The sequence below is a fragment of the Zingiber officinale genome, chromosome 4B, assembly GCF_018446385.1.
Source record: "Zingiber officinale cultivar Zhangliang chromosome 4B, Zo_v1.1, whole genome shotgun sequence".
NCBI classification, from domain to species: Eukaryota; Viridiplantae; Streptophyta; class Magnoliopsida; order Zingiberales; family Zingiberaceae; genus Zingiber; species Zingiber officinale.
In genome coordinates, this window is record NC_055993.1 from 84,661,860 (window position 1) to 84,688,395 (window position 26,536).

At 37.9% G+C, this 26,536-nt stretch overlaps 1 protein-coding gene and 1 long non-coding RNA gene across 5 annotated transcripts; one reads left to right on the forward strand and one right to left on the reverse strand.

Annotated features, from left to right (window-relative positions):
• The first annotated feature begins 5,796 nt into the window (after nucleotides 1–5,796).
• LOC121975365 (protein Dr1 homolog) lies at nucleotides 5,797–13,825 on the forward strand. Of its 3 annotated transcripts, none has more exons than XM_042526969.1 (6): nucleotides 5,797–6,035; nucleotides 6,417–6,720; nucleotides 6,924–7,013; nucleotides 12,575–12,669; nucleotides 13,353–13,421; nucleotides 13,507–13,825. In XM_042526969.1, exons 3-6 carry the CDS (start codon nucleotides 6,929–6,931, stop codon nucleotides 13,660–13,662), a joined length of 405 nt encoding a protein of 134 aa, XP_042382903.1. In that variant the 5' UTR covers nucleotides 5,797–6,035; nucleotides 6,417–6,720; nucleotides 6,924–6,928; the 3' UTR covers nucleotides 13,663–13,825. The 3 variants fall into 3 exon arrangements, with proteins under 3 accessions (XP_042382903.1, XP_042382904.1, XP_042382901.1); XM_042526970.1 differs by having other exon boundaries at nucleotides 6,417–6,656; XM_042526967.1 differs by lacking the exon at nucleotides 6,417–6,720.
• A 1,376-nt stretch (nucleotides 13,826–15,201) lies between these two features.
• LOC121975366 lies at nucleotides 15,202–16,853 on the reverse strand. Of its 2 annotated transcripts, none has more exons than XR_006110310.1 (3): nucleotides 16,433–16,853; nucleotides 15,395–15,565; nucleotides 15,202–15,316 (listed from the first exon to the last, which is right to left on the reverse strand). It is a non-coding gene; the product is annotated as an uncharacterized LOC121975366 (long non-coding RNA). The 2 variants fall into 2 exon arrangements; XR_006110311.1 differs by having other exon boundaries at nucleotides 16,427–16,853.
• Nucleotides 16,854–26,536: the final 9,683 nt, after the last annotated feature.

Sequence of the window (26,536 nt, forward strand, 5' to 3'; positions counted from 1 at the left end):
GACCTTATAAGGTCCTCCCCATGGCGCGTCGAGTTTGGTGACGTCGCCGACTGACTTAATTTTCTTCCACACAAGATCTCTGACCTGGAAAAACCTCGAGATCACCCTTCGGTTGTAGTTCTGCCTCATCCGCTGTTGGTATGCCATTAGCCGGACGGTGGCTTTATCCCGCAATTCATCTATCAAGTCGAGCTCCATTAACCTACGCTCGGTATTTCCCTCGTCATAGAGTTCAACCCTGTCGGATTCTACACAAACCTCTACGGGAGCGACTACTTCCCTCCATACACCAGCTGGAATAGTGTTACGCCGATCGCTTCTTTTGGAGTCGTGCGAAGTGCCCATAAGACACTTGGGAGCTCGTCAACCCAACTACCTCCTGCGTGATCGAGCCGAGCTCGTAAACCTCTAAGGATCTCCCGATTTGTGAATTCTGCCTGATCGTTGCTCTGGGAATAGGCTACTGAGGTGAAGCCCTGTTGGATGTCATAGCCTTTGCACCACACTCTGAGCCTCCATTCTGCGAATTACCTCCTGTTATATGAGACGAGTCAATGGGGGATGTTGAACCGACACAAGATGTTTTGTCAGATGAATTTGATGATCATTTGCTCACTTATTCTTGCTAGCAGCTCGGCCTCCACCCACTTTGAGAAGTGGTCCACCACGATAAGCAGGAACCTCCGCTGACCGATCGCCATGGGAAAAGACCCCACGATGTCCATGCCCCATTGGTCAAACGACCAAGACACTATGGATGTCTTCATCTCCTCGGTTGGTTGATGCGAGATGTTGTGATACCTTTGGCAGGAAAAACAGAGTTGGCCAAAAATATCCGGCCAAGAGGATTCTTCGAGCTAGCGCACGACCACCCGGATGACTTCCACAGGAGCCTTGGTGCACTTCCTGTAGGATGTACTCTGCGTCCTCTGGTCCAACACACTTGAGTAGGGGTCTGGAAAAGGCTCTCTTATACAGCCGATCTTCGACCAAGGTGAACCGTTCGACCTTCTTCTTTAATAGTCGTGATGCCTCTCGGTCGACCGACATACTACCTGATCGGAGGAATTCAATCAGTGGGGTTCTCTACTCGTTCGAGAAGACCACTCCCTCCATACGGTCGATGTGTGCCACCAATGAGACCTATTCGATCAGCTGGTTGATCACGACTGGTGATAATGAACTAGCTAACTTAGTCAGCTCATCTGTTGCTTGATTGTCTGATCGGGGGATCTTTTGTATGGTAACCTCTTGAAAATTTACCCTTAGCTTCTCGAAGACTTCTGTATATAACTTGAGTTGGAAGCTACTGATCTCGAACGTCCCTGATAGCTGTTGGGCGGCCAACTGAGAATCCGAGTGAATGAGGACTCTTGTGACTCTGACATACTGCGCTGCCTGTAAGCTGGCTATTAAGGCTTCATACTCAACTTCGTTGTTAGTGACCCAATAATCCAGCCGAATGGAAAGTTGGATCTGGTCTTCTTGTGGTGAAATGAGCATAATGCTGATCCCGCTGCCTTGTTGAGTGGACGAACCATCGACATATATTGTTGTCGGCTCAACGTTCTGGACCTCTGTAACAAAATCAGCCAAGGCCTGAGTTTTGATCGTCGTTCGAGGTTGATATTGGATATTAAACTTACTAAATTCGGTTGTCCATTTGATTAGCTGCCCGGATGCCTCTGGATTGAAGAGGACTCTCCCCAGGGTACTGTTGGTCACGACTATGATCGGATGAGCAAGAAAGTATGGGCGAAGTCTCCGAGCGGCAAGTACCAAAGCGTAAACTAATTTTTCCAAACTAGTGTAGCGAGATTCGACGTCTTTCAATATATGTTTTAAAAGTACACAGGTTGCTATTCCTGGCCGTTCTACTTGACTAATGTCGAGCCGACCGCATACTCGGTGGACGACAAATATATCCAAAGCGGCTCCTCGACGTTCGGCTTAGCTAACACGGGCAAGGAGTTAAGATACTCCTTGAGCTCTTCCAATGCCCGATCGAACTCCTTGTCCTATTGGAATCTTGTTACTTAGCCCAACACCTTGAAGAACGGTCGACTCCGATCGGATGACTTGGATATGAATATGGACAGCATTGTGATCCGTCTGGTCAGTCGTTGGGCCTCTTTCAAGCTACAGGACGGGGGCATGCATTGCAATGCCTTTACCTTGCTTGGATTCACCTCGATCCCTCGCTCGGTGATGATGTATCCGAGGAAGCATCCACTCTTAGCGCCAGACAAGCACTTGCTCGGGTTCAGCTTCATCCCATACGTCCTCAAGGTTCAGCATGTTTCTTCAATATCTACACATAAATCAGCAGCTCTGACTGACTTTATAAATATGTCGTCAATGTATACCTCCAAGTTGCGGTCGATCTGCCTCCGAAACACCTTGTTCATGAGCCTTTGATAGGTGGCGCCAACATTCTTCAGTCCGAACAACATAACATTGTAGCAGAACGTTCTGTCAATCGTGATAAAGCTAACCTTTTCCTAATCTTCTTTGGTGAGCAGCACTTAGTGGTAGCCTTGATATACGTCTAGCATGCAGATCAGCTCACAGCCTGCAATAGAGTTCACCATCTGGTCTATCCGGGGTAGTGGATAAAAATCCTTCGGGCACACTTTATTAAAGTCGCGAAAGTCGATGCACACCCGCCATTTATTTCTCGGCTTAGAGACTTGTACGACATTAGCGAGCCAACTCGGGGACTGGACTTCTCGAATTTGTCCGGCCTCCAGTAATTTCTTTATTTCTGCCCGGATAATCAGGTTCTACTCTACACTGAAATCCCTTTTCCGTTGCTTCACGGGCCGAGCGTCTGGTCGGATATGAAGTTCGTGTTGGGCGACGCTCGATGAGATTCTGTAGAGCTTATGGGTAGACCAGCCAAACACGTCATGATTCTGCCTGAGGTAGGTGGACAGCTCCACCTTTCTCTCGCTCTCCAGATCGGCAACAATGAAGGTTGTTGCTCCTGATCGGCTCGAGTGGATCTGGACCTCCTCCTTTTTTTCATAGACCAATGTAGGGGGCTTCTTAATGACGACGTTCACCTCCAGGAGCAAGTTCTTCTGAGCGGTCCTCGCTTCTAATCTGACCATCTTGACGTAGCATCGCCGATGCCCAATTGGTCGCCTTTGACTTCTCCCACCTTGTCGTCCACCGGGAACTTAATCTTCTGACAATAGGTGGACACCACTGTTTGGAATTCGTTAAGGGTCGGTCGGCCAAATATAACGTTATAGGCCGATGATGCTTCTACCACAAGGAAGTTGGTGGACCTTATTCTCTTTAGTGGCTTCTCTCCGAACGAGATGACTAACTTGGTCTGACCGATCGGCAACACTTCGTTGCACGTGAAACCGTAGAGCGGGGCCATCATCGGTTGTAGCTCGCTCCAATCGATTTGCAATTAATCGAATGCCTTTTTATATATGATGTTCACCGAGCTCCCTGTATCAACAAAAGTTTGATGGATTGTATATATGGCAATTACCATTCAAATGATCAGTGCATCATCGTGAGGGATCTCTATTCCCTCCAAGTTTTTAGAGCCGAAGCTAATTTCGGGTCCTTCAGCTTTCTCTTGCTGCAGCCGAAGTGTGGATCTCGAGTCGCTGAGCGTGTGACTTTCTTGCTTGATTGGAATCTCCGCCGGTCGGACCGCCGAGCGTGCGACAGGAAGAATTCACCTTTAGTGAGCCCTTGGGCGAAGGCGTTCACTAACACGTCTGAGGAGACTACCGAGATGTCCATCGCCACTTGATTGAAGCACTGAATATAGACCCTTAATGTTTCTTGGGGCTCCTGCTTCAGTGAGAATAGATTGACACTCGTTTTCTGATGGCAGCAATTGCTTGCGAAGTGATGCATAAAGGCCGCTCGAAAGTCTTTAAAGTTGTGGATTGAGCTGCTCGACAAACGTTTGAACAATGTTGCGCCAATCCAGATAGCGTGATGAGGAAGATTGGGCATTTCACCCCATCCGTGTACTGGTGAAGTGTGGTCGCGTTATCGAACTTGGCCAAGTGGTCGTCGGGGTTGGTCACCCCATTATATTCCCCGATCGTTAGTGGGGTGTAATGCTTTGACAGATGGTCATTTAGAATCTCTTCCGAAAACTATCGATTGACTCGCTCGGGCGAATCATCCTTTGTGGGGTGCCTTCCTTTTCCTCGTGTCTCGAGTGGGTGCCTCATCAGAGGAAGATCCCCGGTCTCTGTCTGCTCGGCTGCTTTCTTCTATCGGGGTCCAAAACGACGCTTGGTGTAGGGGGGCCGACGCATGAGGTGCTTTCCCATATGTGTCGATCGACCTTTTGTTCGGGTTCTGAATGGAAAGTTGTTCCGTTCTGTCCCCTCGCTTAGCCTGGCTGCCTGCTGCGGAAGTTGCAGGCTCCTGCGCTTGCCGATCGGGCAATGCTTGTTATTGCTGTTGCTCCAATATCTTCGTCACTCGAACCTGTATTAGTGCGTCAAGATCTTCTTGCATCAGTGTCACTGTTGTGAGTCGTCTAGCGTCTTCCATCTTCTTGTTCGGATGTAGGCTACGTTCCCATAGATGGCGCCAAAATGATCTTGTCCGAAGGCGTGAAGCTGGAAAGCCAGGGAGGTGGTAGTTCTGCTGACGAGATGAAGACCTCACTCATCTCTGCAAAATAAAACCAAAACCAGGGAAGAGGTCCTTTGCATTGACTCTCCGATGCTCAAGTCAGAAACAGAAGAAGAATAGAGTGAAAGTATCAGGGACAAAGATTCATCTTGTCTTTCTTCATACCTGACATATTCTTTTATACCTTTCTCAATGTCCCTTCATCTTCTCCTATTTAATGATGATATTAATTATCGACGGAAGACATCTTTGTCTTGGCTTATTCTTATTTAATGATAGATGGAGTGTTCTCCTTTGTTTTCTCTTTCTCTTATTAATTATCCGTCTTTTCTTCTTTTATTATTTTATCGGTTCATTATGTGTATAATGCCAACGCCCTACCTCGAGCTGGACGGGTGGCCCGCTCGGCTCTGACACCTAGCCTGCTCAGTTTCCTCTCCTGTTCACCAGGTTGACCAGATTATGGTTTACTCAGATGGTCGATCGGATAATGATCCCTCCGATCGACCGATGAACCGCTTCCTGCTCGGGTGCGACTGAGCCTTATTTAAACCATGGCGTTGACTGTCTTGACTTTAACATACACCGTCGCAATTAACTCGTATCAGATAAGTTCTTTCTTATCATCAGATCAGCTATGATAAACATCAAGGAAAAAAACAACCGGAAAAAAAAGATAGAAAAAAAATAATTAGAAAAAAACGATATGAAAATTAAAATGATAGAAAAAAATGGTTAAATCATATACAATTTTTTTTTTTTATAACAATGAGTCCACTGTCTTTCAACAACCTGAGTTTAATATTTCAAACTGTTTCAAAAATAAAAAAACCTAGCCAAGTTTTTGACACTAATTTCATAAATAAAAAATTTGGAAAAAAACCCTCCATTAGAGGTTCTCTTAATGTCTTTTTTCTATTTTTTTTAAAATTTTTTATAGGGCCTCAAAAACCCCAAAAACTCGGGAGAAAAAGGATTTTGATTAAGTAATTTTGACAACTTTTTATAAATAAGTTTTTATATAAAAATACTTTATATGAGGATTTTTTTATCAAGTTTTTTTACACATCTTGTTCGGATCTACTGGTTCGGATCCGAATGAAATTCTAATCGTGGAAACAGATCCGAATCCGGTTTAAAAAGCAAACTCCCTTGATTAAAATAATCAGGAAAATATGGACACCGCAACCCTGCCATCGTTCTCGTCGTGGCTTCGACCCATCGATCGATTTCCCGTCGACCGTGTCGTCTTCCTTACGATCCGTCGATTCTTTAGAATCTTTGCATTTTCGATTCGTTTTCTCGGTCGATCCAGTGTCCTTTAACCGTAGGAATCGATTTAGGGTTCGAACAGAAGATGGAGCCGATGGATATCCTTGGGAAATCGAAGGAGGATGTTTCGCTGCCAAAATGTTAGTAATTTGTCCGTTGACTTAGTTTTTCAATTACATGGTGATTTGCCATTGTTTTATGTCAATTATCCTGCTTGTAGGGTCGATGGTTTTATTTATGCATTAGGGTTTGGGACGTGTTATAAATCGCTCTAATTTGGTCATTATGTTTTAGAGGAAGGATAAACATGAGTTAGCTTGTTGTTTCGTTTTGCGCAACTTCAGGAAGGTGAGGGTTTTAGTACGAGTTTCGAACTGTCGAGGTTTGGACAAGTTTGGTTGTTCTTTCTTGGTTTTTCTTTTTCGCGAGATGCTATTAATTTAAAGCTTGGTTGTGACTTCCAAATTTGTTTGCATGTCTTTTATTGGCTTTCTAATCTTGTTTCTTGTATTTTTGGACAGGATATGGTGCACATCAAACATAGTTTTCAGTCCTTACCGTAGCCCTGTTATGAATTAGATATCCTTTATTAATTTAAAATTAGAAACTTTTAGAATTTTCTAGTGTTTTTAAATATATTTTTACGTTCAGTCAGCTTAACAAACGAGTAGCTTTATTTTCAGGAAACAAAATACAAAAACCTACTCAACCATGTTTGAGTTTCTTTTCAAAAGAAACTGATGCAGCAAGCCAAATAACTTGTATGATTGTTGCATGGACTTTAGTAATTTCCTCTATTTACTGCACTGTTGCCAAAAAGACATTGTAAGAGCCCATTCACTTATTTAAAACATGTGCTCATTTGAGAAAGATTGCTCACATTAAGTTTCTGTTTTGTGTCTTCTCAACAGTAGGTTTTGCCTGAATTTGGTTATCTTTTAACTAAATTAATCTTCTTGTATTCTGTCAATACAATCCCTGTGGTTACATTTTTAGTATCCTGATCTTGTATTTTGATTATTTTCCAGCCACAATGTTCAAGATTATAAAGGAGATGTTACCACCGGATGTTCGTGTTGCTAGAGATACCCAAGATCTTCTTGTGGAGTGTTGTGTAGGTATTTGGAATCTAAAAGCTACTCTATAATTTTCTTTGCATTCTTGTCACTGTTAGTTGTAATTTTGTCTGCATTGTAAAGCATATTTTCTAAAACTATGGTAGGTTCTTAACAGGTAAACCTTCTAAGACATGAAATTCTGCTAGTAATGAAATAGACTGTGGCTCTATTTATTTGATGCTTCCAGAAAAATCATGACTGGACAGATATAGATAGGCTTATAGGAAGAGATTCACATGAGATGACAGAAAATATTGAACTCTAATATAAATAGGCATCCATGGCATGACTCGACATTGCTTGCTCCATATCTTGCTAAGTTTATTTCATATGCCACACTGGATATAATATATGAGAAGCACATCAACTCCTAAGATTCATCCGTCTCTGGTTTTCCACCATGTCCACATATTCTTTATCTTGCACCATCCTCCTCATCTATGCAACCTATATTATTTTTTGATATAAAACAGAAAGATATTTATGAAGACATTAACATGTGACAAGTTGTTATTTGGAAGGAAAGCCTTTATGTTTTTACAGGAAATGCAAAATATTTGGAGGTGGTAGTTATTAATGACAAAGTAAGCATCAAGAGGGCGTAAGTTGTGGATTTCTTGAAATTATGCATTAGGCAACAGAAATGAATATGGTGCGATGTCTAGTTCAAATGAAACTAAAGCAACCGATGGACGTGTTTGTAGATATTTGAATGTGACATTCTTTTATCCTGTAGCCTTTCATTTTCAACCATCACATGCTTGTGTGCATGGGCATTTCTTTAGATTGAGTGAACATTCTCAGAATGGTGTCTTGACTATATTAATTAGTAAGCTGATAGTTGAGCACTGGTTTTAAAGATTGATGGCAAAAACCATATAGGGTTGATTTGTGGCTAAACAATAGTAGAGCATTCACCCACTATGACTGGTTGAAGTGTTGCTAAGTCTTTTACTCTTTTTCTATTGATGGAAACTATTACAACAAATTTTAGAGAAACATGAACTAAGGGGACAAGAATCCTCTTTTAAGCAACCCGCTCTCATATTTTTATGGCGTCGAGGAGTCGCATTCAATTTTTATGCACTTCTCACTGACTTTGACACTCTTAGACAAAATTTAATGGTGCTCTTACGTCATCCTTATTACTAAGCCAACATGAGAAGTGTAAGATATTGGTATTATATAAATAATTCTGCCTTTTGTTTTTTTTTCGTGATCAGTTTGTTTCTGTTCTTATACTTCCTAAACGTTAGTTCTCTTTTCAGTGTTATTAGAATCTTACAATTATACATATACATACCTACCTACCTACACATGTACACACACATACATACATACATATACATACACATACATATATATAGAAGCTTGTGACATATAAAGGGACATTCAAGTTTGTGATTGTTATCCTTTTTATTTTAATTTATTGAAGTTGTTCATCCCTATTGGTATTCCTTAAACAAAGAGTTAAGAGTTTTGAATATAGGGCAATATATATGTGTGCGTGTGTGTGCCCATTTTATTTTATTTTCAATAACAATCATCTGATAATCATAGTTTTTACCATAGAAAAAAAAATCAAAGATTAAACCATCCACATTAAATTGAATTTGACTCATTAAATTAACTTGATACAGTAACAACCAAGCCTTATTCCACTAAGTGAGGTCGGCTATATGGATTTTTTTAAGCCATTGAGCTATATCTTCTATTATATCGTCATCTATACTTAAATAAAATTTATCTTGTTTTATTGTTCCTAACCAAATCTTTTTTGGTTCTCCTCTTCTTCGTTTGATATGTGTGTTTGTCACAGTTTCACATCGCTTAACTGGAGCATTTATTGGTCGTTTAAGTACATGCCCATACCATCTTAAACGTATCTCTTGGAGTTTTCCCTCAATAGATGAAACTTTGATTTTCTTTCTAATGTTCTCATTTCTTATTCTGTCTATCATTGTATGTCCACACATCCACCTTAATATCCTTATCTCGACAATTCTCATCTTCTGCTCATGTGCTCGAGTCATAACCCAATATTTAATTCCATATAACATAATAGATCTAACTGCGTTTTGTAGAACTTTCCTTTAAGTTTTAGAGATACTTTACGGTCACTTAAAACACTCGACGCTCTCTTTTATTTCAACCATCCTGCTTGTATTCTATGTAAGACATCTCTCTCAATTCCTCCATTGTTTTGCAAAAATTATCCTAAATATTTAAAGCTCTCAGTTTCGGGCAACTCATCATCTTTTATCTTAACAATTGTCTTATTACGTCTAATATTGCTAAATTTAAATTGCATATATTATATCTTTATTCGACTAAGCCTAAAATCTTTCTCTTATAGTGTTTTCCCACCAAGATTCTAGTTTAGCATTTACTCTTTCACATGTTTTATTTACTAAAACAATATCATTTGCAAATAACATGCACCACAGTATTGTGTTTTGAATGTATGTACTGAGTTTGTCTATAATTAGTGTACTTAGAGCTGATCCTTGATGTAACTCTATCTTTATTGGAAATGCTTCAGTTACTCCGTCTGAAATTTTTTACTCTGATCGTTACATCCTCATACATATCTTTAATTAGTTCAATATATGTTATGCTAATACCTCTCTTTTATAGAATTCTTCATATAATTTCTCTTGAGACTCTATCATAAGCTTTTTCTAAATCAATGAATACCATGGGTAGATCTTATTTTTGCTCCCGATACTTTTCAATTAGTTGTCAGAAGTTGTATAGCTTCTATTACCTTCCAAGCATTAACCCAAATTGATTTTCGGCCACAGTGGTTTTCTTAATTTTTTTCCTATTATTTTTTCCCAAAGTTTCATGGTATGACTTATTAGTTTAATACCCTTATAGTTTGCACAATTTTGTACGTCTCCCTTATTCTTATATAAGGGAACTAGAGTACTTACCTTCCATTGATTAGACATTTTTTTTGTTTTCAATATCATGTTAAATAATTTCGTAAGTCATTCAATACCATGTTTCCCTAGGCACTTCCATGCCTCTATCAAAATATCTTCTAGTCTAACGACTTTTCTGCATTCCATTTAAAGCTTGTTCTACTTTTGAAGTTTGAATTCTATGCTAAAAATTTAAATTTCTATATTCATTTGACATACTTAAATTGCCTAAGTTAAATTACCTAAATTCATTGAAAAGTTGATGAAAACATCTCTCCCACCACTCTTTTATTCCTCCATCGTTTACTATTACCTTATTATATTTATCTTTAATACATTTTATTTGTATAAGATCTTTTATTTTTTATAAATGTCTTTTTCCTCTTCTTTTGTATCTAATTTTGATATAATCGTTCAAAAGTTTCATCTTTTGCTTTATTTACTACTTTCTTAGCTTGTTTATAGGCTATTGTATATTTTTTTAAGTTTTTCTCGTTCTTACAAATATATAATTCCTTATAAGCAGTTCGTTTTTCCTTCACTTTCTCTTATACTTTCTCATTTCACCACCAAGATTTCATACTTAGTGATGCATGTCTTTTGACTCACTGAGTACACTCTTAGTTACTATTTTTAACTTTGTTACCATCTTATCCCATGTCATATTAAAGTTATCATATATTTCACCCAAGACTTGTACTCCTACTTTCTCCTTAAATATATTTTGTTTCCCATCCTTTAATTTCCACCATTTAATTCTAGGAGTCGTATATATTTTCTTTCTATTCATATTAAGCTCGAGGCGTATATCCAACACTACTAATCTATGTTGGATAGTTAAGGGATGACTTTGCAATCTATACAAATCTTTTTATCGTTCTTACTAACCATAAGAAAATCAATTTACGATTTATTATTTCCACTTTTGAACGTGACTAAGTGTTTTCTTTTCTTAAAAAATATATTAGTTAATATAATGTCATATGCTATCGTAAAATCTAATATAATTTTCCCTTATTTATTTCTCGTTCTAAACCCATAACCCCCCGTGTACTCTCATATTTTTCATTATTCACTCCGACATGTCCATTTAGATCACCTTCTATTAAAATTATTTTATTTGTCGGAATATTTTGTAATACTTCATCTAAGTCGCCCAAAAACCTTGATTTGGTTGCTTCATCTAATCCTACTTATTGTGCATATATGCTAATTATATTCATAGTTTTTGTCACTATTATTATCTTAAGGGTTATAATTCTATCATCTTTTTTAACTTCTCCTACAACTTCATCCTTTAACGGACTATTTTACAACAATACCCACTCCATTTCTTGCTTTACTCTTTCCTGTGTACCATAACTTTAAAACCCGAGTCCTCTTTCATCTTTGCCTTCTCGCTTACCTATTTTGTCTCTTATATACGCAAAATACTAATTCTTCTCATAATTATCGTATGTACTACCTCCATTGATTTACCAGTGAGGGTTCCTATATTCCATGTTCCAAATCTTAGACTATTAGTTTTCCTATTATATTTGTTCTTATCCAACCTATGGTGTGAGAACTCTTGCCTATTTAACACTACACCCAAGTGTTCATGGAGATATAGCGGTCCTTGTCGATACGTTACAGTCGGATCTTGCAACATGAACTCTTGTATATTTAACATTACATCTGAGTTTTGGAGATGTAACAGTCCTTGTCGAGACGTTATAGTTGGATCCTTCCGGGAACAACTTATCATTAGTACAATAGTTTAATGAATCCTTTTACTAAATATTTGCCAAATTTTCAATGTTGATTGACAACCTAATGCAACCATCCTCCTTTATTCGGGCTTGGGACCGGCCATGACTGTTTCATAATGGGCAAAGTTATTATAAAATGAAAGAATGATGAATCTCTTATTACAAAAGAGTAGTGGAGATGTCAAAGGTGTAATTTCAGATTCGCAGACCAAAAAAAAACAAGTTTTGTTAAGATTTAGACTTGACAACATGGGTGGAGTTGGTGATAAACAATAGAACAAGAACAAATTTTATCGCATTGAAACTTGAGTTGAGCTTGACTTAATGAAAGTCTTCTCTAGACGAAGTCTTCTTCATCTCTTCACTTGCCATCATTGTTGTCTTAATCTTTCTCTCTTCTGCCATTTTGATGCTGCCAAAAAACTATTGTTAACAAGGAAGGAATGCAATGATGGATATGCCCTATTGTTTAATTGTTTTCAATTCAAATGAAATGACATCAATACTATGTTGCAAATTTTTAACAAGGTAAGATATGAACTTATATTTTTTATGAATCATGGAAATCGGTCTATCAATCATATTATGCTATTAAAAAGGTCTTATGCTATTTTATGCAAATTTCATGATATTAAAGAGGTTCCAAGTTGGATAGGTATTTTTTAAAAACTAATTCTGTATATTTTTTTTAATTGAATCTTATATTAACGTTTTTAAATTTACTATAACCATTAACATTATGAATTTCCACCTTAGATACTACCTTTCCTTAATCAGGGTTCATATTGTCAAGACACATTTAACTATAATTGTTAAATTTACATCTTGCTTTTAATTCTTTTTTTTCCCTGATTAAACGTTTGTTTCTTATATTAATTTGCAGAATTCATCAATTTAATTTCTTCTGAGTCCAATGAAGTATGTAATCGCGAGGACAGACGGACAATTGCACCAGAGCATGTGCTCAAGGCGTTGGAGGTTGTTCATATTTCTCAGTTTTTTTACATGTATATAATTTCTTTTCATAATTTTGTTTATTTATAATGTAAATTTCTCCACTTTTTTTATGAAACTTCTTAATGGTGTTTATGCACTTTTCTTAACGGTGCTAAGTCCTCTGAGATCTAGGATAATTGTGTGATAGATTCAAAACATTTTTTTGTTGTCAATGCAACATACAGATGTAGTGTTCACGGCAGTTCTTCTCTTTGATTAATGGTGACCATGGTGCGAACATGATGCCCACAACCTCTTTTTCATTACTAAGCTGTGATATTCTAACCATCTTCATCCATGGGCTACATCTCTCTTTTATCCCTTAGACTTTTTGTAGGATAGTCTTTCGTCTGAGACCCAGAATATTCATCTTTCTTTTGTCTGGTATACCTATTAATATGTTATTTGATGGGTGAGGATTCTTTAGTGGCTCTCTATTTTTTTTCCTTTCATTTTTTATTGTGTTGACCCATTTATTGCTTGAGCATGCTGCTGTAACCATATACTTTTTAAGTAAATTGAGCATGAAGCAATCACGGCGCAATGAGACTTTTTGGAAATTCAGTTGCAAGTGTCTTTTATCCAACACTTTCATAAATCAATCATCTGGGTAAACTCTAGTTTTGAACTTATTATACTGTTATTTTCATTGTTTTGCTAATCAGGTTCTTGGCTTTGGCGAGTACATTGAGGAAGTTTATGCTGCATACCAACAGCATAAACTTGAAACACTGGTATGTTATATTGGACACTTTTTTTTTTGGTCTTCAATACTGGCCAAAATCGTTTTTACCTACATCTTCATTGTATATGGAGCAGGACTCACCAAAAGGTACTAAATTTGGCGGCATAGAGATGACGGAGGAACAAGCAGCGGCAGAGCAACAGAGGATGTTTGCTGAGGCCCGAGCAAGGATGAACAATGGAGTGAGCTCTCAGAAGCCATCAGAATCTGATCCCCCTCTCGAGAGCTAATGAAGTCCTATATTTCAAAGGTTTATGTAAAGCTTCGATAAAATGGCACAATCCAAGGTATTGCAGTCTGACTTCAGTTTGTATATCTGGTTATTCACTATGACAGAACCGCCTGATATGTAGCAGCATAGTTTATAAAATCCAGAATATTCTTCTCTGTTCTTCTCGTCTGCCAATGACTGTTCATGTTTGATCACCGAGTTGCAAAAGCTTCATATGTTACGACTTTTTGAATGATCTTGTTATGGCCTGTGACCTTATTTTATTTTTTTTCCCCACAGTTGCAATTTGGCCCTCACTGCTTGTGTTTTAAACCTCAATTAAATTAATTAGGAACATACATAACAGAGTATATATGCAACCAAAAGACAATTTGCAATTACAAACTGAAGGCACATGCATGAGTCCATGGACATTCAATAGCAACTTTGGTTCGTTACATCGAGAACGAATTATGCTGAACATTTCATTGGTCGGAACGCATGAACACTCTCGATTCAAAAACGCACTTAAATGTTAATTGTAAATAACAACACCTATTTAATCCTTGAATTTACTGTGTCAAATATTTCCAACAGGGAACAGAAAAAGTATTGTCCTAAGAAAAAGGATTAAAATCCTCATAGGCATAGAACTTATCAAAGGATAGTATTTCATAGAAAGAACAAGTAGCCAATGCCAGGCCAACCAGGGCTGAACATCCTTTCTCCAACAAGAATCTCTAAAATATTACAACTCGACAAATTTAATAACTAATACATCCTTTAAAACTTTCAATAATATGGAAGACACCCATATAAACAAAAACAAAGTGAGCAAATCTTCTAGTCCCCTCCTCTTTTTTGTGGATCAGGAGATGTACCACTTATAATTACGATCGAATCGTAGTCGTGATCCAATTATAATTGATTGCGATCTATTCCTGGGTTCACCGTCCCCTCTAGATTATAATTTGGTTCGGAGAGGGCGGCCGGAGGTCGTTTGCAGGCCACCCTCGCTCGATGTCCAGCAACCTAGCCACTTGTCCACCAATTGGTTGCGATCTTTTCCTGGATTCACCGTCCCCTCCAGGTTATAGTTTGGTGCGGAGAGGTCGACCGGAGGCCGCTCGGTGGCCACCCCCCGCTCGGCGTCCAGCAACCTGATCATTTGTCCACCAATTGGTTGCGATCTTTTCCTGGGTTCACCGTCCCCTCCAAATTATAGTTTGCTGCGGAGAGGACGATCGGAAGCTGCCCGGAGGCCACCCTCGTTCGACATCCAACAATCTGGCCACTTGTCCACCACCGGTGACCTCCGGACGAGAGGTCCATCCCCTAGTTCACAAAAAAAGGACTAGGAGAACTACTCTCAAAAACAAATAGCCTTCACTTTTATTCTATTTACTACAAAATGCTACTTGTTATTATGGAGAAACAAAAGCTAAATCTTGTTGTTTGTTAGAGTTTTTATAATATTAGAATCATTTAAGTTCAGTGAATATGATGTAATATTTCTCCTTCGCTACAATGACAATAACAGAACATTTCATCTTTCTCAACTTTAGTCGCCATCTTTGCCTCAGTGATAAGAACTTTAACCAGCAAACCACCAGAAAGCCGAGCCAATTCTCTTTTTCTTTTTTTCTTCAGAACAGCAGGCCTCATCCGGCAACCTTAAGATTCAAAATTAGAACAAAACATGCATATCAGGAGGTATATAATTAAGGCAACGCAAACAGCATGAAACCTACTTAAAATGTTCTTCAGAAAGTTGCTTTATTAAAAAAAGTTTGGGCATATCACAAAGCCACAAAACTCCAATGCTTTGGCTGTCTTCTTTTGAACGCTTAGATTCCCGTCTCTCGTGCTTGTGCTTGTCATTGCCTGAGAAGGACATTGATGCCTCTGAGTGCATCTCTTACCTGACAAGAACATTACTGCTACATTTTAGCTGCTTGATTTATTGTCTTCTTGTGTTTCAATCTCAAAATTGCACCTCAAGAAAGAAGATTGAATCTAATGGACAAATCAGTGAGACAGGCATTTTTTTTTTCATTAGCACTTGAACGCACCCTAACAATACTTAGTCTCAATGTTTGTGCAACGATTGTAGATGGCAAACTATCAGAATAAAATGCTACTTGCCAACATAATATACTGATCGTTTACTTCAAAACATAAGCTAGCCACATTTAGCTCATCTAACATGATATCTAGCAAACCTCAACCAACCACTGAGATAGATCCTCAAAAAAAGATCAATCACTCACCAAACTGCACATCAAGCCTGCTGTTCTCAACAAAACACAAATCTTCTGGCTGTTGGTTTAATTTGGAATGACATTCACTTTTCAACTTCAGCACAGCAACTATTTTTGTTAATTAAATTAAAAATAAATAAGATATTTTATAATCCTTATGTTAGATCATCAGACCCATATGCTAAAGTAAAGTATTTCTAACATACATCTAATTGCAGATCATTAGGCAAGCGAAATAGGTTATTTTCACAGTTAAAATCTGGACTCGTAACATAATTTTGTTTTGATACGATCTTCCTAGAACTGTATCAAAAGAGGATTTTAATACTATGAATGAGTTTTCACTCAAAAACAGTCAGGCAACCCGCAAGATCCATACAGCTTCAGAAATCGTCGTAAAACAGTGTATAAGCAATCTTGTCGCAGGTATCTAAGTCACAGAAATACCCCAAAAATCATTCTTTTATATGAAAAAAACAAGTAAGAGATGCAAGGTAACGAAGTGAAAATAAGAACCAGAACCAGAACCAGAGAAGGTCATCATGATTTGAAGAGACCAAATCCAAAAAAGGAGCTTGCTTTTTCGCCAAGGATTCTCGAATTCACTTGATGCAAGTGGGGAATCGAGCAGAAAAGGCACGAGGGGAGGCAGGAAGCGCCCGCCCTATCCATCGTAGCTACGGCGCCGACGGCCGATCGGTTCCCGACCTGCACCAAGCGAACCCGAGAGTGCGGCGACGACGACAGAGGAGAGGAGGATCGAAATCTAAGAACCGATCGAATTGAAGCTCTTCTAGCTATTAAACGGGCGCTTGACGTGGGGAACTCGAGGATGGGGATTTTAAGAAGCAGGGCGGGCGTCGGAATCGTCGGCAAGAAGTCCGCCCTATTCTCCGCCTCGCGGGGAACATGATGTTCCCACCTCCTCACGTGCAGATCATGCACCGCTTCCAGTAAATGAAATATATCGCGACAAATATTTAAATTTCATTAAATTCTGATTCCTTTTTAAAAATTCAGATAAAATTTATCCAGACAAAAACTTTAATTATCTTTAAAATAATTTTAATCGATTTTTTAGGACAATAATAAATAGTTAGAATCGGACCAATTAAAATATTTTTTTTATTTTCAAAGTTATTATTAAAGATTTCATAGTAGTATCATATTTTATAAGGGCGTCCATAATTTTATATCATTATAATATCCATCATCTCATAAAAAACATGAGATTCACTACCACATACTTATTATAACAACATAATTCTTTCATCCGCATTCCTTTTAACATTAACACTTATTATGTATGAGTTCCACAATTCACTTAATCATCTTCAAATTATATCACACTAAATAAATATATTTTAAAATATTTAAATTATTATTATTTTTTTAATAATAATCTTACTTCTAAAAATACAATTATATTATTTTTAAAAAATAATATTAACGTGTGAGAAAATGAAATTACAATGTTGGATTGATTGATTTTAATCAAAAGTACACTTAATTCCCCCAATAAACCTTCCCATCTATTTTAATCCTAAATTAAAATAAAAAATTAAATTTTCATATTTGAATTAAACGGAACTAAATTTAAAAAAAGAAAAAAATTAATTATTTAATCAAAGAGGTTAATATAAAAATTATGGATGATCCTAAAAAATTTATTTTTTAAAAAAATATCATTAAACTAATGATGATCTCATAAATTTCTTCAGCATCACCATTTTGGTATTCCAAAAATAGAATATTCTCGTTCATGCACTACAATAAAGACATCGACCAAAAGTTTTAGTAGTACTATTTTTAGTTGCCGACGTCACTTAGCGAAGGATTATTTGTTTCCCTCACTAATTTTAGCAATGAAAATTTATTATCATCAATAAGTTTAATGATTTTTTTTATTTCATCACTAACTTTATCGATGGGTATTTTATTTTCTGGTTAAATTAGGATAAACTTTCAACGATGAATTTTTTTTATTTTCATCATTAATTTGGAGTAAAGTTTTGACAACATCCTCTTAATTCCATGATTTAAATCTTACTTGTGTCCCAATTTCAATCTAATATTATGATACAACATTACAAATCATTTATTATACATTCAATATTCACAGACAATACATGATACATTCATAAACAATTCAAAAACATCCACAAACAATTCACAAATAAGATCAAAACATCCACAAATAATTACATCATTCACTTAAAGCATCATTTCATCACAAAAACCACACATTCTACTCAAAACCAACGCATCCAAATCCAACACATCTCACATCCCACTCAATAGTACATTCATCATCATCTAATCCTACAACAAGTTCAATAGATATGTTATTAAAAAAATCAAGGGCAAAACTACTCATGTATGAAATAAATCTGGCTCATATGGTAAACCTAAAATTAAAATAGATATACACAAGTGCAAAATTACTTATGAGAAAAGTATACAAATTGATAAATACAATATTGACATGTTTTAAAAAAATATGTCTTAATGAGAGTTTATATATCTACTGATGATAGAATATACTTTATCTGTATTGTTCCTGAAAAAAAGTCAAGAATCAAAAATAGAAATGTATATAGTATTAAAATTAATAGAACCAGTGATAAACAAAAAAAGCTACCTTAGAACCATGAGCTACTTATCAGTATCGTTCATGTCTTGAGTCTCCTATGAGTTAAAATCATGTGGCATTGGAAAAATAAAAGGACTCATTAATGGAAAGTGAGAGAAGAGTTCTTACATTTGCCACTCTACTAACATCTTGACTCGATCTTCCATCGATTGCTCACTACTGACTGAGATTGCTCTAATGTCATGACCCCGCCATTCAATTCTTGATTTTCTTATCTTAATACTTGCACTTCAATAGATGAAGAACTGTGATAACCCCTAAGCCTAGGATTTATCATACGTTCATATGTGACTTTTACCTAGGAGCCAAGGTCGTAGAGAAAGTTCTTTTTCCTTCTACCGGCAATGTCATAATATATATCATTTAATACATCATCTGATAGAGTTTGTAACTCCTCTCCCTCTATAGCAGTCTGAGATGCCTGAGCAACTCGATCAATGATTTGATCCTATGTAAAAAAATATAAAGTATCTTTGGGTCCATCGGTTGAGTATCATCAGAATTTTGAGGGCACTTGCCATGTCTGATTTTCACATTATCAATAAAATAATATGAACAAAAATAAGATGTTTCTTCAACCAAATAACCATTACATATTGACCCCTAACTCTTACTTTATTATGAATATTATTCTTTAATCTCCTAAAAAATTGTTCAAGTGGATACATCTATCTATACTGTACAAGACCAGTTAGTTGTGGCTCATAAAGTAAATGAACTGTAAATGTTCCATTAAATAAAAAAAATTAGGAGGGAATATAGGCTCAAGTTTATATAGTATAAGAGGAATTTCTATTTCTAGTCAAAGTATCGGTTGCCATAATAACTCTCGATGTCAAATCTCTAAAAAATATACTTAATTATATAAGTACTTATCAAACATTATTAGGAAATAGGTCATGAAAAGCTATTAGAATAAGTCTTTGCATGAGCATGCAACAATTATGACTCTTCATTCCAAACATTTTTAATTTGTTCATGAATACACATCGAGCCATATTCGAGGCATACCCATTAAGAATTTGATTTCTTTCAGCTAACTACATAAATCTTGATTACCTTCTTTGTCCAATGTATAACAAGCCTGTGAAAATTTATTAATTATTTCATTATGATGCAACTCAAGTATGCTAACTAATTCTTTCAATTCCTCACATGGTTGTGTCTTTAGTTTTTCCATGAACATTCTGTTGGGACCTTGATGCCTGGCTAAAGGGGGGTGAATAGATGGTCTACTCTAAATCATTCGTTTGCTTCCTACACTCATTAGCACATAGTGGAAATATAAATACAAAAGCTAAACTAAAACAAGAAAGCAAACCAACACATTGATTTAACATGGTTTGGAGATTATGGCTCCTACTCTACGGCGTGTCTATAAGGTGGATGATCCCAGCGATCCTTTAGTGGATCAATCCCCGACAAACTCTGACTAGTAAACGATTCCTTCTTAGTGGAGAAACCTCACCACAAACTTGATCACACACACACTTGGATCATGAGAGCTTGGAGACTCTAATTAGGGGTTAACCACCTCTAATTTCGTAACCCAAGCTAATAATTCCAAGCTCCGTTATATAGAGCTTGGGGAAAAATATTCGAGCTGTTTTCCTGCAACTAGTCGATTGGTAAAGTCACCAATCGACTGACCTTTGTGGTCATTCGACCATTACACCCCAACGGTTCGATACCAATCGACTGGTCCACATTGGTTGAGTGAATAGAGCCCTCTGTTTGCTCCCACCAGTTGATTAATAAAGTTACAAGTCGACTGGTAAACCTTAAACCTAGGGTTTTACCTTGAGTACAATCTCTCATGCACTCGTTCTCGGCCGCACAACCTCAACCTTACCTTCTAGCCTCCTCCATCAGCCTTGCATCCCTCGGGTGTGTTAGTGCAATTGGCATTAATGATCTAACTCATGTTTAGATGAATGACAAGTGAGTTAAAGTTAGAGTATTTTATGATCTAATTGTTTTACCAAGTATGCAGGAGTTGACGGATTTGAAAGACCCGACAACAAGCTGAAATCCATCTAAGTTTATGGGACCCGATAGGTAGTGTGAAGTCTAGATAGGTCCGCGGGACCCAATATTTGGTGAGTAGTTCAGTTGGATTCGCGGGACTTGATAATCGACTAAAGTCTAATTGGTTCTGTGGGACCTGACAACCAGCGGGAAGATCTGGTGGGTCAAAGACAAGTCAAGTAACTATAGTTGGTAAGCGGAGGTAAGCAACTGGAGGAGAGATCTAATGAGGATACATTTCCCGTTGAGGGAACTGTAGGCGTCAGTCCAATTTAGGTCTATTTGCGAAACCTAAGTTGAGATCTTGACTAGATCCTGTCTCGGGGAGATAGGATCTAATTACTACTATTGTCCTACTGTATTTTGCTAACTTTGTTTTGCAGGATAAACTTATTTTTTATCTCTTAGACTAACCCTTTTTTGCAGAGAAGAAGCTATTGAAAAAAGGGTGTCCGGGCTCCTAGAAGGGATCCAGGCGCTTGGACCAGCCTCACCTGAGCGTCCTGGCTAGGCACCCGGGCGGTCCGGGCGCCCGGAGTTGGTCTAGGCGCTCAGATCGAAAATTACATCCTGAAGCTGAGTTGGAGCGTGACAACTAGCCAAACCTACTTTAACGGTCTAGGCGCCCGGAGGGGGTCCGGGCGCCCGAAAGTAGATAAATTTGACAGATCAAGTTTCAATGAGAGATTGCCACGTCAACAGTGGTCCAGGTGCCCGAAGGGGTTCCAAGTGCCCAGAATGAGCCTGTATAAAGGTCTTCGACCAATAGCTTTAGAACAACATCTGCTACAAGTTTCATTCTTGCATGCTACTCCGAAAAGGCTCCGACGACACCGAAAGACTGCTTCGAAGTTCAAAGAACAAAAGATTTTAATTTCCTTTCTATTTGTTGGTAACAATTAATTTTAGTTCTTGTATTAAATCTGTGTAACTCATTATTCGAACTGATAGTGATTGCCCAACGAAAGAGATGAACAATCGCGAGCCTTAGAGTAGGAGTCGTCACAGGCTCTTAACCGAGTAAAACTTGACTTTGTTAGAATTATCTTTGTTTTCTTTATTCTGTTGCATAACTCATTTTAAATCATGATTTTCGACAAATGTTATTCACCCCCTTCTAGCGTCTCTATGATCCAACAAGATGATTCCCTATCCTTCAGACCTTACTTTCAAGAGTTTCCTTCGACCTTGCCCTTTGTTGTCGGGTCTTCCATTGCCAAGAACTTCTTGATTTGAGACTTTAACCTTGCCAAGTCACACTTGGACTTATGTTGACAAGACTACACACTTAGCTTAGACCGCCAAACCTCCACACTTGGACTTTGTCTTTGCCAAGATCACACTTGGACTTTGCCTTATTGTACCTGCTTCCTGCACACTCACAAGTATATATCAAATACAATAAATAACCTAACTTAAACCTTTGCCCAAACATCAAAACCTAGGGTCACATTGATTGTTCCAATAATCTTCCTTTTTTTGATGTTTGGCAATCCATTTAAGTTAGGGAAACATATAATACAATAACATGTAAATAAATATGCAATCTACTCATTCATATATCATGGACCCTAATCCTAGGCCCCCCTTCACCGAAGCTCCCCTTGAGCTAGGATTTTCCGCAAAGGTATTTATGTTTCCCATTTAAACCTAAACTTCTCCCCTTTTGCCATACATCAAAAAAGAGATCTAACAATATTTCAATTATTGAACTCTTTAACCTCTAATGACCATAATTATCATATATTAATCACTCATAAGATTACATACATGTACACTATCCTTTTGGTCATTTTCTATTACTGAAAATATTTTCAAACTGTATTAGTCGATTACCCTAGACTCCAGTTGACTTCCCTCATCGAAATGACCTCACAAAACCATTCTGTATTCGATAAATAGTATTACCAATCGACTGGTATCTAAGCTAGCCGACTGGCACTTGTTTTCAACCTAAACTACATTTTGAACCAAATTTTAGAAATGTATCAAAAATTCTACAAACCTCCAAAAATTCTCAAATTTTATGAAGAGATTTTTTTTATCCTTGTCTACTTAGAAAAAATATATTTAAAAATATATTCATCATAGATCCTAATATTTACATAAAATCCAAAATCATTTAAATTGTTCAATTAAACCTTAACCTAAAGTCCAAGTTTTGACTCTCTCTTGATGTATCTACCTATACTAAACCATAATGCATTCCTAACATTAATTTATATGACATCTATATATCTGAAACTAATTATCATATAATATGAACTTCATTCATATTCTTATGAATGAATCTCATCTTCCTATGTGTCAACCAACTAGATTAGATACTCAAATCCATCTCTAACCCCTTTGCACATTCCACCACCCATCTTGAATCCCAAGCAAGGTTCACTTGAGATCCATTGACCATGGGTCCTAATTTGACTCTTTGAGATTCCCCTAGAGCTCTTAACCCTAACCACCTCCCTAAGTGACTTATCTAAAAATACTATGTCACAACGGTGCACCTCGTGTGACACTTGGCCTACAAACTTAACCTTCTTAAACTTAGACATCTTGTCCTTGGTTAATTTCTCTTTATCCTTAAATGAATAATTCTTGACCTCTCCTTGCTATAGTCATATGTCACCCTAGCATATGACTCTTTTCTAGCCTTGGAGGATTCCCCCTTGTCATTTGCACTTGCAATCATTGCATGTGACCTTCTTTTAGCCTTGGGGAATTCTACTGTGGCATACCTGCTAAAGTGCTCCATCGGTAACTTCCCCTTACCCTTGTTTGATGAAGACCAGTACCTCAACCTAGATTTATCACCATTGGATCTTTAACTATTTAATATTATACCTAATCCCTTAGATTCAACATTCAATCTCTAAAGGGATTTCTCTAACCTATCAAGTTTTTTCCTTAAAGCTTGATTCTCTACTTCTAGGTTCTTAACCCTAGAATCAACATGTCTACCTTGGACACTCCTAGACCTACCTTTCCTAGGCATATGACTCCCCTTCTTGGGATTAATGACTTGATCATTTCCTACCTCCTTTCCCTTAACCGAGATAGGCTTTCCATTTATAGGTTTAATATTAAACTTTAATTTCTTGGGGCCATTAACCATGTTAACCCTATTCCTATCATTATGCCTAAATCCATAATTATGCAAGGATAAATAGCCTATATTGTTATCTCTAGTATGCATATTCCTAAAACTTGAATTAATATTAGAATTAAAGGTCAAGTTAGGGAAGGGATTACCTTCCTACCTACCTTTGGAGTCCCCCCCCCCCCCTCGGACATGAGCATCCACATGGCTTCATTCTCCTCCATTGCTTCAATTGTTCCATCTTCATAAGCTCTCCCTTCCTTGGGTATTTTGTGTGGTAATGTCCGCTTTCACCACACGTGAAGCAAAGATGTGCCACTCTTCTTCTTGGCACCCATTGCCTTATAAAATGACTCAACTACCCTTCACTAGATTGTTTCCATTATTATCTCTAATATATTTTCCACTTAAATCCTGAATCTGGGACGTATTGTAGCGGCTTCAAGATCATAACCGCTACACAATTGTAGTAGTTATACGATTTATAACTGCTATACAATTGTAGAAGCTACGATTTCGTAGCTGCTACAACTATGAGGTAGTTCAGTTTTTTAAAACTAAAATTTAAGACTAAAATTGTTCAGAGCCTCTGAAAAAGTTTTAAACAACGTTTTTTGAGTTTGAAAAACTTTGGTAACTCAATTTTTTTTTAGGTGCTACCACTATGTAGCATCTCAGTTGTAGTAGCTACGAAATCACAGCTACTATAACTGTGTAACAATTGTTGGTGCATTTGGCATCAATGATCAAATTTGAGTTTTGATGAATAACAAGTGAATTAAAGTTAGATGTGTTGTTGATCTAACCTTGTTATTAAGTGCCAGAGTTGACTAACTTAACGGATAAAGAGGGCCAGACACCAGACAAAAAATGTTGGCGCAGGTAAGCCGACAAGAGGGGGGTGAATTGTCTAAAAAAAATTGACCTTTCTCAATCTTTCAACTCTAATTAGTAGCACAATTATACTAAATTACATCAACAACTAAAAAAAAGAGGCAAAGAAATTACTTGCTTACAACGTAGGTGATTGTTAATCCAAGGCAAAAGAAAGTACTAAAAATCTCTTTCTTTGAAGGTAGAAGAGCCTCTTACACTTGTTGAACGCTCAAAAAATTGCTAGGAAATGAATACACGAGTTGTTGAATATTTCCTAGGTCTAGGGGTCTTTTTATAGCTCATGGAAAAAGTTATCCGCAGCTTAAATGTGCCTCCAAAGAGGTCTAAGGCGTCTTCCATCGGATAGAGTTTATCTGCCAAGGATAAAACTTTATCCTCGACTGATGGCTAGCAAATGCGCCTTTAAAGGCTGGAAGGTGTCTTCATAGTATTCATTGAAAGTGCCTTCCAGCCATGGAAGGCACTTTCCACAGGGCAACTCAGCTCAAAACTGATCTCTTCGCGTAGGTGATTCTCCGGCTAACCGGAGTTGAGCTCACCCAAACCTAACTCCAATCTTCTCCTCAAACAGGCTTCCTTCCCGGCTTCTCGCCCCTCGAACACCGTGCATGCCCTTCTTCTCCACCGGTGTACTCTTCTGTAGCATTTCGTCCCTCGGATGCACTAAACTCGTCGGTTCCTTTCCCGTGCCATCCTTCTCGCTAGCTGTATCTTCCGATCGAATTCTTATGTTCCTAAGTTCATGCACACTTAGACACAAGGATCAAATACAACAATACCTAACTGAACTTAGTTAACCATATTAAAACTACCTTGGGGTACTTATATAAAGTCCAGTTGGGATGTGTGATTCCTGATTGGTGAAGTCCATATGTGGGATTATAACAGGAGGTCAGGATGTTCGATTCCTGATGGGTTGAAGTCTAGATGTGTAATTCCAGCAGGAGGTCGGGATGTTCGATTCCTGATTGTCGAAGTCCGAATGTGCGATTTCGACAAGAAGACCTGGCGGGTCAGATTAGACGTCAAGGAGGTAACTTGACATTTGATAAGTGGAGGTAAGTCACTGGAGGAGAGTGATTCAGTGAGAATGCGCCTCGTTTGAGGGGACAGTAAGTGTTGATCCAGTTTAGGTCTATTGTGGATTTCTAAACTAAGATCTTGACTAGTTCCTAGTCTTAGAAGGTCAGGAACTATTTATTACTATTATTTTATTATTCTACTAACTTTATTTTACAGGTTAGATATTTTGTGTTGGATTAACATATTTTATAGGGCAAATGGAGCACAAGTTATCTCGGGTGAACATTACACAAGGTGCCTTCCAAGCGATGGAAGGCTCCTTGAGCAGGGCTTTGGAAGGCGCCTTCGAAGGCTTGGAAGGCGCCTTCAATCGGATAATGTAGAAGACTTCGATGACGACAAGAACCTAAAGTTACAGGATAATTTTTGGGATTAAAGGCGCCTTCTGTAGGATCGAAAAGAATTTAGATATCTCCACAATGGCATGATATTGTCCACTTTGGGCCTAAGCCCTCATGGTTTTGCTCTTGGGCTCTCCCCAAAAGGCCTCATGCCAATGGAGATATCTTTTTCTTATAAACCCATGATCTTTTCCATGTGTTTTCAATATGGGACTATGTTTGCAACCTTGCAACCCCAACAATCCCTCCCTCAAACAAAGGACCATGGGCTTCCCACGTTCGATCCTCGACCCACCAGGTCTTCTTGCCCCTCGGTCTACTCGACCTACTAGGACTTCCTTGCCTAGTCGCAACTAGGACTTCCTGCCCCTCGGTCTACCCGACCTACTAGGACTTCCTGCCTGGTGTCTGGTCCTCTTGATCCGAACATAGGAGCCCCCACTTTCTTTGTTCGAGGTCAATATTGTACTCACATGGTTCAATCAGACCATAGCTCTTGTGCATAGTCAGTGGTTAAACCTTCTGGCAGT